Genomic DNA, 14,307 nt, shown 5'->3' with positions numbered 1-14,307 from the left:
AAAACTCATATGTACCGTGGGTTTGCTCTCTGTTTGTGTGTTTATATTTAACGTAACCACCCACCTTTATTCTATAATTAAGCTCTACGGCTGACAAAAAATGACCTGCCATACTTTCATGCTCCCCACGTAGACTGATCAGGGTGGCCAGTGATCTCAATTTAAAAAGCCACAGTTTACAAATGTTTGACTTATGCTAGACAACAAGTTAAAGACATGAGTCAATATTTGTAGTGCTTTTATGTCTGTAATATGTTACAGCTTGCATGCATTCATACTCACACAAAGAGCCTCGGGGAGCCCGTCAGGCCTCCAGCTGTAAAGTAGTGATCATTTCATTGTGCTGAGATGCCCTCTACAGGTCAGCTCTTGTAACATGGGGGGGGGGGCAAACACGGGTAAAATGAGAACGTCCTTGGCTAAAAATAAAGAAAAAAAATCTGCTGTGCACACAGTATTTAATTAGTAAGTATTTTCCTGCAAACACCAACTCAGTATCACATAATGCATTTTTTTAATTATTAATTTCTATTCATGAGGACATGATACAGTTATCTCACAATGAAAAAGAATCCTGGATTCAGGCCCAAACTAAAATGTAATCGCCTCTAAGCTGGGCCAGATCCTCAGCTCAGGTAATTACTAGGTAACTGCAGCGCTGTCGACTCACAGCGGGAACGCAAGAAGGGTTTGAGTTCTCAGGCCGGGGACTTTATCTCTGTACCTTTATAGCAGTGGTTCTTAACCAGTTTCATATGCGCATCCACTGAACCCCTCTTTAGTGAAAAATAAAATATGATTTTTTTCAAATTCAAGACATAGATATGTTTTTTACTGGTGCACAAAATGAGCCGTGCATGTCACGGCAGAGGCTCTGCCGAACCCCTGAGACCGACTCACCGAACCCCTAGAGTTCAATCGAACCCAGGTTAAGAACCACTGCTTTATAGGTTCTCTCCCTTTACACATGCATGTTAGAGTAACGTGTGATTCTAAATTGGTCATAGGTGTGAATGTGAATAGTGCTTGTCTCTTTGTGTTAGCCCTCCATGTTGTTGTCCTCTGCTTCCGGCAGCTGGAACAGACTCTGCCCTGATGCTGAATCAGTTAGGAACAAAAGGGATGCACTCCACAGTTTTATTGTATTTTTGGTACTGCAGCTTTCCTTACACATAATAATCGACTTTAAATTTTAATTTTACAATACATACACATATTTACACTGAAATAGAGAGAGGTGTCAGTATGTGGATAATGCTACTAATAACAGCTTATCTTATATGGAAACTTGTTTTTGCCGCTGAAAAGTCAAAATAAGTAACAAGATTGTAACTTTAAATTTTGACTTATGTATGGAAAAAAATAAATATTTTGTACCAAATCTTTTTTCCCCCCAGTGGGACAAAAAAAAGCTTCCATAATCTTCAAATTTTACTAAAGTGATTTTTCCACATTACAGAGCTGGAGTATAAGGAAGGCCAAAGGAATTGTGCATTATTCAGGAAGTAAAGGTATCTTCGTCCTTTTGAAGAAGTTTGATAGACAGAAATCAATCTGAACCACCAAAAGCTGTCTGGCTTCCCTCTGTTACTACAGAATAGTACAGGTGCTAGAAAGACTAACCCAAGGCTAAGCCGGGTACATGGTTTGCAACATGTTTACAACATGTTTCTACACCTATTTCATAGGTGCACAGAAAAGAAAAAGGGTCCAAAGAAGTCAAAGCTCCAGCAACCTTTGCAGTATAAAGAACAGTTTTGTGATTTTTACCAACCTGCTGCCTTCATCAGGGTAATCTTAATACCACAGGTGTTGTTGGAGCTTTGACCTCTTAAGACATAAAAACATGAAATGAGGTAATGAGGACATCACCCATACACTGAGTGTATCAGGGGTGTCAAATGCAGGGTAACACAAACTGTTACACTACAGGACAGCAGCGACATGTTTAACTTGTTCATAAAATGCACAAACATCACTGCACATGAGTGAAAATGGGTCAAAGTTATTGTTGCTTTTGTTAGTTACAACAGCTACATGTGAAGGTTTTGTGCTTTTGCAGGTCCACTGTGGTGTTTAATGGTTTCGCTCCAAACATCCCACTGTGGATCAAAATGGGCTGCAGGTGACTACAATGAGTTTGACACCCCTGACTTACATTCAAGTCCCCAACCTGTGGGGTGGTTTACAGTTTCCACTGCCTTCGATCCATCGCCCTTCTACACGTGGAGAAACTGAAACATTCAGTTGTCTTCTTACGGGACCGTACAGGACCCCTGCCTGTCTCAACCAGGTTTTGCTTTCTGTAATCATTCCTCATGTTTACACTGGTCATTAAGGACATGTTCACACCGTGTGTGGTTTGCATAGTGTTCACAATGAACCAATACAAACAAAAAAAGGGACATTCAGACAAATGCACAACCTGATTTTCCACTAAGTGTAGGCACAGGTTGTTGGATTTAAGCGATCTTCTTTTTAAATGAACTTTCAAAACCTTCAAAACCCAGTCTCTTTGTTTCCCTGAAAAGCGGTTCCACGCTGAGCTCAGGCAGATATAGAAATAGTGAGCTGCCAACAAAAGAGCCCGTCTTTCAAGAGGACATCCTCTTTGAAATGGGGACAGCTGAAGGCTCATTTTAGCTTCAGTTTTTTGAAAGGAAGGAGAAAACTGGGGCTTTTGTCCAACATCGCTTACAATAAAAACACATCATGCGTGGTTTAAAGGTCAATTCAATGTCCTGTGAACTATTAAAATGAAGCCTGGCCTCTTTTTTGTCATCACTTGGCATGAACAGGAGGAACGACTGTAAAAAGCAAGATCTGTTTTGTTTTTTTAAATCAAAGACTTGGAAAATGAACCCATGTGTTTAAACAATCAGTATACAGTACAGACATGGAGTCTAACAAGTTGCTGCTTGAAACAGCTTAAATAATCCGAGTGAGACGGTTTGTTTACTCCTGAAAACAAATGAACCTCTTCAGCTGTCAGCAACCGTGCAAACACTTCCCGTCTCCACCTCCTTCTCCTCACCCTGAGTGTCATAAAGTGCAGCCCAAGAAAGGAGCACCTCCGGCTGCCGCTTCTATTTCAAGGCCTTGACATTGATAATAATTAGCCCTGCCATGGCCAGCAGCATTACCACAGCCACCTCCATCATTTTCTTCTGCCTCCACCTGCTATGATGCTTCTTCAGCTCCTCCTCCATGCGCTGCTTCCTGGCTCTCAGGTCCTTCTCTCTCTGCAGCTGCTCCCCGTAGTGAGCCTGATAAAAGGCATCAAAATCAAATATGGGCCTCCCTCCAGGTTGGGAGAACTGTCTGGCTCTCTGCTGAGGCTTTTGTGGGGAGCCCGTGGATCTGCTGGAAGCCTCTTTACTGGAGGGTCTGCCTGCATTTTGGATGTCTGCCCGGCTCAGGATGCCACGGTCGTACTTCCTCCTCAGGCTGATGTTTCCCAGCACGGTGTAAGCCTCGCTGATATCAGAGAAGCGCTGGGTGGCCTCCTTGCTCCCGGGGTTCTTGTCAGGGTGGTAGATGAAGGATTGCTTGTAGTAAGCCGTCTTGATCTGAGACTGTGTGGCATTGAGAGACACTTTGAGGATGTCATAATAGGCAGTCCTGCTCCTGTGCAGCAGAGGAGTATCTTCTGAGCTCCAGCTGTAGCTTCTAGCTGCTGTGAAATTTGGCTTCAGGGTGTCAGGTCGCAGATTCAGACATCTCAGTCCGTGTCCACAGCCCAGCCTGTCTGATCCAGGATCTGCCAAGGTGAAGGTAAACGTGCAGAGAGCTTGGCGCTGTTGGGGGGAACTGAAGGTGTCAGAGTGGATGGAGACAGCTGCTGTCGTCCACAGAGTCCTCCTGCAAGGCAGCAGCTTCTTCTGGAGGAAAAGAGCAGCTTTATGAGCTCGCAGGCTCCCCATGTTTTCTAAAAATGCGATGAAACCGGAGGCAGCCGCACTCTCCAACACCTGACTCCCGCTTTCCTTCACTGTGGAAACTTTCTCTGACCTGAGAAGTTTTTCTCTGCTTTCTGAAGCTGACTGAACTGCACGTCCACACTGGACTGATTTCTCTGTAACCCGACCGGAAACGGAGGCATGGTTTGTTATATGACACCCGGGACTTTCTCCGGGGCACACGGCTCGACTCTGGCTGGTTTTGAGAGCGGAAAGCCGGTAAACTCCGTTCCCCAGCCTTTGACCGACCTCTGCCATTTTACCGAGAAGGGGCCGGAAAACAGCTGCAGCATCCGGCGCGTGAGAGAACGAGGACCCAATCAGAGTCAATGTTTACAGGAAGTAGTCAAACACAACCGACCAATCATTTAGCAGATCACCGGCGACATAAAGATCAACATAAACACTTTATTTATCGTGTAAAATTGAAGGAAATGAGGACAATTGATTTCTCTTTATCTTCTAAAATGTAAAATATAGTTGAAACATTTTAGAGAGATTTAATGTAAGTCCTCTTCTTTTACTGAAATGGCAATTCCTTATTCTTAAAACAGTATTTTTTATTTTCTTTTGTCATTTAAAAGACAGAGTAGCTACCTATTCAATACAGAGGCACAACCTTTGATAAGATTTTTCCGACTTTGTTACTGTGTGATTAATTAAACGTGAATTTTATAGAGGAAAGGGTTTCTATCTGTCTGGATGCTAATTAAAGCGGATATTTGTAGCTCTTTATGAGGAAGTGCTTCCTCAGATGAGATGATGACCACAAGAAGGGCAGCTTTAAAATATTGCAGCTCAAGAAATTTAAAAAAAAAGAGGATTTCATGAATGAATTAGTTTCTGCATAAAGTTCCTGTTTTTGTTGGAGTCAAGATGAATGAGAACCTGGATAAAGGTGCAAAAAATAGACAATAAAAAGATACATTAAAAAAAAAAACAGTAAGTTGGTGGCGATATGGAGGGTCAAAAATGACTATCATTAGTGATTATAATGATGTAATAAATATAGTATTAACAATATGGACATAAAAGCTGATTTGATTTTTTTCATTACAGTTAATCTACAAATATTATTCAGACATTTATCTCAAAATGTTGCCTTCCTAAACTCAATAGCAGTAATAAAAGACTGTCCTAGATTAAAGTCGAAAGATCCAAGATCCAGATTTTAAGTTGAAGTTGTAAGTATTTCAAATTTGCTACAAAAAATAATGCATGAGTATTAGGACCACATTCAGAATAAAGTATTAGAAAGTCGTTTTTTTCTAACAATTTATTATCAATTAATTAAAAGAAATTGAAATTCCAATTCAACTTGAATCTTTTTTATTAGCATTTTTAATTTTGAGAATTTAGTCAAAATTTAAGATAATAATAGTATGTTAGGATCAAAGTAAAAATCTATCTTGATAATAAAAAAGTATCTTTTCATATGTTTTTATTTATTTATTTATTTAGAAAGCTTAGGATGGTCCGCACGGCAGGTCAGAGGGGGGCAGTAAAGCGCTACATCGTTCCAAACGGTGCAAAAGAAGAAGAGGCGGGTCGTCGCTTGTGAATGACGTCACCATAATTCACGTGTGGGTCTTTTGCTATCAGGCAGCTTGTTTATAAAGTAAAATTACTCCCGTAACATAACGACTGACAAGGAGAAGCGAGTATGGCGTCCAGCTGTCGACGACCCGAACACTCAGCTCCTCCAGATGTGGTCAGTCGGACGGTTTATTGTGTTTTTTTTAGCTTTTGTTTTCTGCCGGTGCTTCTTCTACAGGAGCATTTTATATCTGTAAATGGCTCTTTAAAGGCCTCCAGCTGAAGCAGCTTTAAAGACATGGTTTAAATGGTTGTTTAGTGAACATGAGTCGGTTATTTATTTCAATCACAGGATGTGATTTGGTGAGCTTTGTGTTGGTCTGGTTTAAATGATACTTGAAGCTGAAGGCTTGTATAAGTAAACTGAAGTGTTGCTGATCTGTCAGTCTGATGTGCTCTAATTTCTCCAGTTCTACAACGAAGAGGAGGCCAAGAAGTACTCCCAAAAGTGAGTGTGGATGTAACGATACTATGTTTGTGACTACGTTACATGTTTATATGTAACACACTGCTCTTTTTTTTATCCAGTGTCTCTGTGTTTCTGTCCTTTGACATAATTAAACTGTGCGCTTAATTTAGTTTTTTGTTAGGGTTGCATTTCTAACATAGAGAATCTAGTTTTATTTCAACCCTTTTACTGTCCGCTGCACTTTATATATACATTCTGTATATGAATGAGACACTTCATTTAGTAAACCATTTTTATTCTGCCTTCATGGCTTCATGACTGCTGTTTATTTATGTTTAATTGGAAAGCGTTTGGTTTTAGGACTAAATGAGCAATCAGTTAATCTGTATCAAACCAGGTACAGTCGGTTGATAATGAGAACTCATTAGTTGCACCTCTGGGTGAATGCTCATTACTGCACAGTTGTTCAGCGTATAAATTAATTTGAAGACCTCAGGAAAGGATACATTTTTCTGACTCAGACTAAATTTAAAGATGCCCCATGTTTAGCCTCTTTCATACACTCCCACCTTGGTTAACTTACTTTGATGTGGGACACTGACCAAAGATTCAAACACCTAAAACTCCTTTGGGTCAAACATATAACAACTTAAAGAGGCTTTGTTTGTGGTTGTCATGTATGAACCACCCTTCCTCTTCCAAAAAAGGGGTATAGCTGTGTCATTACCCCCCTTTTCCCCTCCAATTCAGACGGATTTACTGTAAAACAGAATAGAGAACAGTTTTATGCCTTTCCGTCAGCAGCAAGTTGCCTGATTTTGTGTTCATAAGCGAGAAAGTTAAGTTTGCATATGCCAAAAAATGTTTTAATAATATAAAAGATCTGAAATCTTGTTGTGTTTTGTTGCTTCTTAGCTCTCGAATGATTGAGATCCAGACCCAGATGTCAGAGAGAGCTGTGGAGCTTTTGAGCCTGCCAGAGGGACAGCCCTGCTTCTTGTTGGATGTTGGGTGAGTGAGTGGCTGAATTTACTTATAGCAAGTACATAAAGTTAGAGATGTAACATGGTAGTACATATTTACTCTTAACAATAACATGAAAAGGCTCATTAATAAACTAAGCAGTGCTTTGACAGGTAGACTGCATATTGGCGATACTGTTGCATGAATGAATGTACGTTTAAAACTAGCTCCAATCAAACTTTATTGAATTCTTTATTAGTAATGGAAAAAAAGAAAAGAAAAAAGAAGTAAAGCATTTAAGGAAATCACTGAAAAATTGAGTTTTGAGAAACTGGCATTTTCCAGTACAGGAAGCATTTCCAAGAACTAGGAATGTTCTTGTGATTTGACTAAAAGGACGAGGGTCTAAATCAAGTTTCTGGGATATTATCTTTATCCTCCAAGAAGCCTCTTGCTTGGGGGATGCCGCAGTGCTTTTAGTCTAAGAACCTGGGAGGTGGGGGATGTAAACGTTTATGATTGGCTGTGGAGGGTTTTGTACCTCCCGGATTTATTTTAAGCACCGTTTTTTTTCGTGGTACTTAAAGGTGGAAATGTGGCAAAAGTCCGAATGTCTGCTGGTGTTGTAGAAAAGTCATTGTTTTGGGTTTTAGTTTGAACATAACTCATTGTAATGTGACACAGTAATCTGATGTATTTGTGATGAGAAACAATCTGGTCTGTGCCTCTCAGGTGTGGCTCCGGTCTCAGCGGAGATTACCTGTCAGAAGAGGGACACTACTGGGTCGGAGTCGACATCAGCACCGCGATGTTGGGTTGGTTTGACCCTCAAACTTTATATCAGTCATGATATACTAAATATATCATTAAAAATTTGTACATGTGCAGCTAAATACTGGCATATTCTAACACACCTGAAGGAAATGAACAGTCAGGCTACTGTTTTATTGATGTCCGTGTGTTAAAACATAATGTTTTTCCCAACATATAGTGCAAAGCTTGATTATATTCCAAAGATATTCCTAAAATCTGGTTACAGACTGGAACTTGATCAGTTAAAGGAAGACATTGTTAGCTTCAGGACATCCAATACATTCACACACTTATAGATAGTCATAAAACTAGAGTATAAAATGCATTCACCTACAGGGCTCGCAAAATTTCAAAATCCCTGGTAGCCCTTCGGGGAGGCACTCTTCAGTTTTTGGTAGCCCAAAATAAATTTAAGTAGCCCGAAAAAAAAAAATGAGAACAATTTTTTGATGGATGTTTTGTTTCCTTTACAGTAATATACATTAAAGTATAATATTGTAAAGGAAACAAAACATCCATCAAAAAATTGTTAAAACACAAATTACAACAATTGTATAAAAATTACAGTCATCAACTCAAATATTTGGAACTGTGTAGAACATGAATCAGTCTGTGTCAGATCCTGAATCTGAAATTTCTGCTTAAGTATAAATACATAAATGCTTTATAAATAAATACAGGCCATTTAAGTCCCGGGTAAGAGGTAAGTGGAACCAAGATCTAGGACATTTGCTTTTTGAAGTTTGCAAATACGGCTACATTTTGCCAATGGTATACTCTTTAGAAACACTGTTCTAAACAGCTTTTTCAGGACTTCTTGTTGTGCTTGGTTTATTTTTAGTATGTTTTTGCAATTGGTGTTTGTTCTGGGAAAGATACTGCAGACTGAGCAATAATGCATTTCTCATGGATTCTGATGGGGTCTTTCTTAAAATTACTGGTCCCAGTAACAAAGGCGCTTGTCGACTCAGATATTGAGGGAAACTCACGACACACCTGGCAGAACATTATGGTATTTACATTGTCATATTCCAGCCACAGAAATTCTTTTGTCCATGAAACCAAAAAAGCTGAGCTTTCTTTTTGCCTCATAGTCTGATTTGTCATAACTTTTCCTTTTTTTTGGTCGGCTTTTCTTTGGCTGCTCCTTCTTCACCCTGACCTTTATTATTTGGCTCTGCAGAACTAAAATTCCTGTGTAAATCCATCTGTTTTTACACACGTACTTACATAACAGTCAGCGATTCTCTGCACAATCAACCTCTATCACATGTTTAAGTTTGCTGTGGGAGATTTCACTTGTCACGTTTGAATAGTAGCTAATCAGTGATAAGACGATGTCAAAGGAATTGGTGCGCAATTAATCTGTCACTCACCAATCAGTACTGCTGCTCTCTATACACAGTTCGCGCGATCGCAAAGTGAAAGTAAAAGCCAAAAAAGAAGAAGCGAAAATTCAAACTCGATTTCACATATTGACAGTGGCTCATCGATGCCAATGACATAATTACTCAGCTACATTTGCGAAAGAAAATGCAAAAGCATTGACACATATTTTTCCTTCCTATGATAGCCCGACGGGCAGGGCTGAGTTAGATTTTGGTAGCCCGACTGGAAAAATCGCTAGCCCCGGGACGTCGGGCTAGCGATTTTGCGAGCCCTGACCTAGTATCTTTATTAGCTACACTTGTGCTAAGGTGCTGGAAACATCCCTCAGAGTTTGGTCCATATTGACATGATCGTGTCACACAGTTGCCGCAGATTTGTTATCTGTACGTCCATGATGTGTCAATAGATGGTACAGTGTGGTTGTAAATGAATGGACAGGGTCAGGAACAATACTCAGACAGTGGTTTTTAAACAATGGTCAGTTAGTACTAAGAGGCTCAAAGTGTGCAAAATCATATATCCCCACCACAATACACCACCAGCAGTCTAAACTGTAAATACAAGGCAGGATGGATCCACGCTTTAATGTCATTTAGGCCAAATTCTGACCGTACCATCCAAATGCTGCAGCAGAAATTGAGACTCATCATCACCAGGCAATGTTTCTCAAATCCAGTTTTGGTGAGCTTATGTAAATTTTAGCCTCAGTTTTCTGTTCTTAGCAGACAGGTATGGCCCTGGTGTGGTGGTCTGCTGGTGTAGCCCATCTGCTACAGCTCAGACGTGTTGTGCGTTTCAAAATACTCTTGATTTACTGTTGCTTTTCTATCAAGTCCAAGCAGTCAAGCCATCCTCCTCTGACTTCAACAGGATGTTTTAACTCTGAACTGCTCCTTATTGGATATTTTATTTTTCTGACCTTTCTTTGCAAACATTAGAAGTGGTTTTGTGGGGAAAATCCCAGCAGCTTCTGAATCCTCTCACCAGCCCTGATGGCATCAACAACCATGCTTAATTCAAGTCACTTAAATCACCTTTCTTCCTCATTCTAATGCTTAGTGAACTTCAGCTGATCTTCTTGACCAGGTCTACATGCCTAAGTACATCGAGTTGCTACCATGTGATTGGCTAATGAAATTTAAGCCTAAAATTTATTTTAAGCATAATAATAGATCCAATATGTGGTTAAGGTTGTTTTTGTGCATTTATGTCACCACAAGAAATGCATAAACTCTAAACAAATGTAATTCTCTTCTGTGTGACAGATGTTGCACTGGACAGAGAGGTGGAAGGAGACCTCGTACTGGGAGACATGGGCCACGGGATGCCGTTCAGACCTGGTACCTTTGATGGTTGCGTCAGGTAAAGAACAAAGGATACTTATAAGTCAGGCTCTTCCTGGGAATTTTGAATGATTTATGACCCCTTTAAAAAACTCTGTTTCTGTTTCAGTATCTCTGCCCTGCAGTGGCTTTGTAATGCAGACAAAAGGACGCACAGTCCCCCAAAGAGACTCTACACCTTCTTTAGCACTCTGTACTCATGTCTGGTAAGATTTTATCACTCAAACATCCAGGAAGCTTATTTTTGATGAAAACATTTTATAACCTCTCTTTGCTCTTTCAGTCAAGAGGCTCGCGTGCAGTTTTTCAGCTTTATCCTGAGAACTCAGAACAGGTAAAAGGGGAAAAAAACCCTTCTTGTTTCCATGAAGGCTCTGTGTCAGCAGAGGAACACCCTGAAGGTTTCTCTTCACTTACTTACCACTTTCCTCTTTTCTCTCCAAAGCTCGAGCTGATAACGACACAGGCCATGAAGGCAGGTTTCAGTGGAGGCATGGTGGTGGATTACCCCAACAGCGCAAAAGCAAAAAAGTCAGTATTTACTGGAAGCGGGTCCTTTTTATTTTGACGTCTGCAATCAATTCCTTCCTAATAGGCTGTGAAATTGGTAGCAGGGTGCTTACAACACAGGGCTAATTAGAACAGGGGGGACTTGACTGTTTGTCACATTGGCTGCATGATGAATTATTACATATTGGAGCTGTTTGGCTGGTTTACGTTTTCTTACACACACGCTTCCTGTTTATCTCCAGGTTCTTCCTGTGTCTGTTTGCGGGTGTAGCAGGAGTTCTTCCCAAAGTAAGAAAAGCTGTGGATGTTGTGGGTCGCTGCCTTTTGTTTCAGCCAGATGATGATCATTTTAATGTCTTTTTCCTGTATTTCAGGGACTGGGATCAGAAACTTCAGACAAAGCTGTTCCAAACCAGGTTCAGTACTCAGGCCAAAGGTAAAGACGTCCACTGCGGGCCGATGCTGCCTACCCTGAGCAATTAGACTGTTTCATAAAGCTGTTTGCATGGCTTGACATAACAGCTGTTGACTCGGTTTATTTCAGTCTCTGGTGTTTACAGAGCTTTTTTGTGTGTGTATTTCATGCAGACATATGCAATGTGTTTCAGCCCGAGGCCACTTGAGTGTTTTCTAATGTGTTTTACTGCTGATTGTTCATTGTTGACTGCCCAAGGAAAGAATGTATGGGATTTTAACAACCTTATATTTTTTTTATTTCCCGTCTGTGTGGTAGTAGCTTTCAAAGGATTTGCTACATCTTTTTTTTTCTGCAGCAAACAATATGATCAGTAAAGATGAATGATGCTGGAGACTGTTTGCTACAGCTGTAATTTATTCTCATCAGGATAATTGGTGATTTGCTTATGATTTGTGGTAACGCAGCCGTATAAATCATCCCATTAATTACTTTGCATTAGGAGAGTGAACTGGTCTCAGCTTTGATGAGTGCAGGTTCAGTCTTACCTGCCTTTATGAAGCCAAAAGACCAAAAGAAATGACAGAAAGGGTCGTTGTCCTGCTTGACTTAAAACCCTGTCAGGCAGGTTTTCCTCCCTTTTACAGAGTAATACTCAAGTGACTGGATATGTGAGATGTGTTGCATCTAATGCGAAGTTTTTAATATTCATTTGTCGCTGTGAAGATGTCGTTTCAGAAACATGAAGGGAAAATCGCTGAAGAAGGGACGAGACTGGATCCTGGAGAAGAAGGAGAGGAGGAGGAGACAGGGACGGTGTGTGCATGAGTGTATTTTCAACTCTAAGAGGACAAAAAATTGAATTCATTATACCGAGCTTAAAGCTCTGAATGTCGTAATGTACTTAGTTTAGCTTTAACTGGATTTTACCTTTCATTGCCTGTATTTTATAATGCACCTTAACTGGCTTCTCTCTGTCTCTGCTGTGTGTTTGTTAACCTGCAGGGAGGTTCGAGCCGACACTAAATACACTGGACGTAAGCGAAGACCTCATTTCTAGCTCTGACTCATGCAGCTGCGCCTTCATTAGCCCTCCTCTCTACCACACGCACACACACAGCCACCTCTGGAACTGCAGAGTGTTTGGACTCTGATTTATTTTTCAGCTCTTTAATTCAAGTGGATGTGATGCAAGAGCAAAATGCAATTACAGCCAGTCGTTTTTATATTTGGTCGAGTGTTCCTCGCCAAAAGCGGTGAGATTGCACTCACAATGTTCAGTTTGGCTGGAAGTACATGAACAAATGTGTGTGTACTCACAGCTGGTGGCAAAAACCACAGCGAAGAAAAAGCAAAACCGTATAAATAAATCAAAGCAATTTTATAAGTGGCCATATCTTTGTGGTTTATTGTATTATCTGCAATGTTTTCTCAATTAAAACTAAACAAAAAATGTATTAAGGTTGTTTAATGATTTATTTTTAGATCATAAAAGAAATTAAAGGAAGCGCCACAAAATGAATTTACCTTTATTAAGGAGCTATGATAATAAAAAGGACCTAATAATGAAAAAAATGGTAGTTAATCAGGTTAAAAAGAAAGAAACTTCAGGCGCTGCGTTTACATGGGAGAAACTGAACCAGCCTCGTTTGTAATGGAGGAAAATTGTTTCTTGAAGTTTAGAAAAAAACCATTTTTGGAATATTACAGTACTGTGCAAAAGTTTTGAGTCGCCCCTCATTTTTGCATAATTTGCTTCTAAGGAGCCAGATTTTCTTGAGATTTTTGAAGTGGTCTTCTGTTCTCCAGGCTTTCTGACGGTCTTTCTGGGTTTTTTTGGACATTTGGCATTTCTTTGTTTTTTTTTTGTTGTTGTTGTTTTTTTAGCTTTGTCAGTCCAGTCCTTGCATCTGACCACTTTCATCAGCTTCATCAGAAGCTCAGTGGAAAGGTGGCTGTGGAGAAGTTGTTCTTAGATAAAGGAAATGGGAGAAATGTCAAATTACACAAGGACGGTCATCAGTATGTACGGAGGAGGTCAGGAGAGATGCACAACAGTGAAAGTCTACAACAGTCTGTAAAATGTGATGTTGGCAATCTTGTCAAAATTGATGAAATTATGAACACAGAAATGTACTGTGAGAGTTTGATCCAGCGCACAATGTCATATGGAAAGCCTCTGCTTGGCAGTAGCTTAATTTTTTCAGCATAACGGTAAACCTTAACATACTTCTAATAAAGAAAACAAACCTGGATAGAAAAACACACAATGGAACACTTATCGGTCATGAATTGGCCTCCCCAGAGCTCGGACCTCAATTTTACTGAAGCAGCGTGGGAACAACTTGACAGAGAACAGAACAAAAAGGCAGCCAGCATCCAAAGAAGAGCTTTGAATGGGATTCGAGAAGCTTGGAGAACTATTCCTGAAGACTCCTTAAAGAAATTCCAAGAAAGCTGCCTATTAGAGTTCACGCTGTGTTGAAGAACAACGGTGGTCGTACCAACTATTGACTTTGAAGTTTGTTAAACTTGTACAAGCTCTGTTTTTGCTTTATATACAGTATTTCACATTTCAATCATTTCCTGCACCATTTTGCTCGCAAAATGTTGGCACCATTTTTAGTGGTGTATGGTACCTGCGTGGATTCTGTGCCTGGAAAGGAGCAGTGACACAGACTCCAGCCCACCCAAGAGTTGAATAAATGCTTAAGAAAAAAAAGATGGAGGATTGTGATAAGGTCAAAATTTGTACTAATACAGAGTTATTTTTAATGCCTCTTTGGACCTTGTCTTTATTTTCATTTGCTCAGGAAACAACAAATATTGACTAAAGGGGAAAAAAAGCAGGATTGTTGTAGTGAAATCTACACACACACAAAAATAAATTATTTTAATTATATTTTCTCA

At 40.1% G+C, this 14,307-nt stretch overlaps 2 protein-coding genes across 2 annotated transcripts; one reads left to right on the top strand and one right to left on the bottom strand.

Annotated features, from left to right (window-relative positions):
- Positions 1-799: 799 nt before the first annotated feature.
- Positions 800-4,283, bottom strand: dnajc30b (DnaJ (Hsp40) homolog, subfamily C, member 30b). Its single transcript, XM_003454848.5, has one exon. It carries the CDS (start codon positions 4,215-4,217, stop codon positions 3,087-3,089), a length of 1,131 nt encoding a protein of 376 aa, XP_003454896.1. The 5' UTR covers positions 4,218-4,283; the 3' UTR covers positions 800-3,086.
- A 1,199-nt stretch (positions 4,284-5,482) lies between these two features.
- Positions 5,483-12,854, top strand: bud23 (BUD23 rRNA methyltransferase and ribosome maturation factor). Its single transcript, XM_003454814.4, has 12 exons — positions 5,483-5,670; positions 5,966-6,003; positions 6,880-6,975; positions 7,660-7,742; positions 10,395-10,491; positions 10,582-10,678; positions 10,756-10,806; positions 10,918-11,003; positions 11,225-11,270; positions 11,357-11,418; positions 12,124-12,213; positions 12,403-12,854. Exons 1-12 carry the CDS (start codon positions 5,623-5,625, stop codon positions 12,455-12,457), a joined length of 849 nt encoding a protein of 282 aa, XP_003454862.1. The 5' UTR covers positions 5,483-5,622; the 3' UTR covers positions 12,458-12,854.
- Positions 12,855-14,307: the final 1,453 nt, after the last annotated feature.

Source organism: Oreochromis niloticus, linkage group LG14 (genome assembly GCF_001858045.2).
Source record: "Oreochromis niloticus isolate F11D_XX linkage group LG14, O_niloticus_UMD_NMBU, whole genome shotgun sequence".
Lineage (NCBI taxonomy): Eukaryota > Metazoa > Chordata > Actinopteri > Cichliformes > Cichlidae > Oreochromis > Oreochromis niloticus.
The sequence above is the reverse complement of the archived record's forward strand: the minus strand, read 5'-3'. Positions and strand labels throughout refer to the sequence as shown.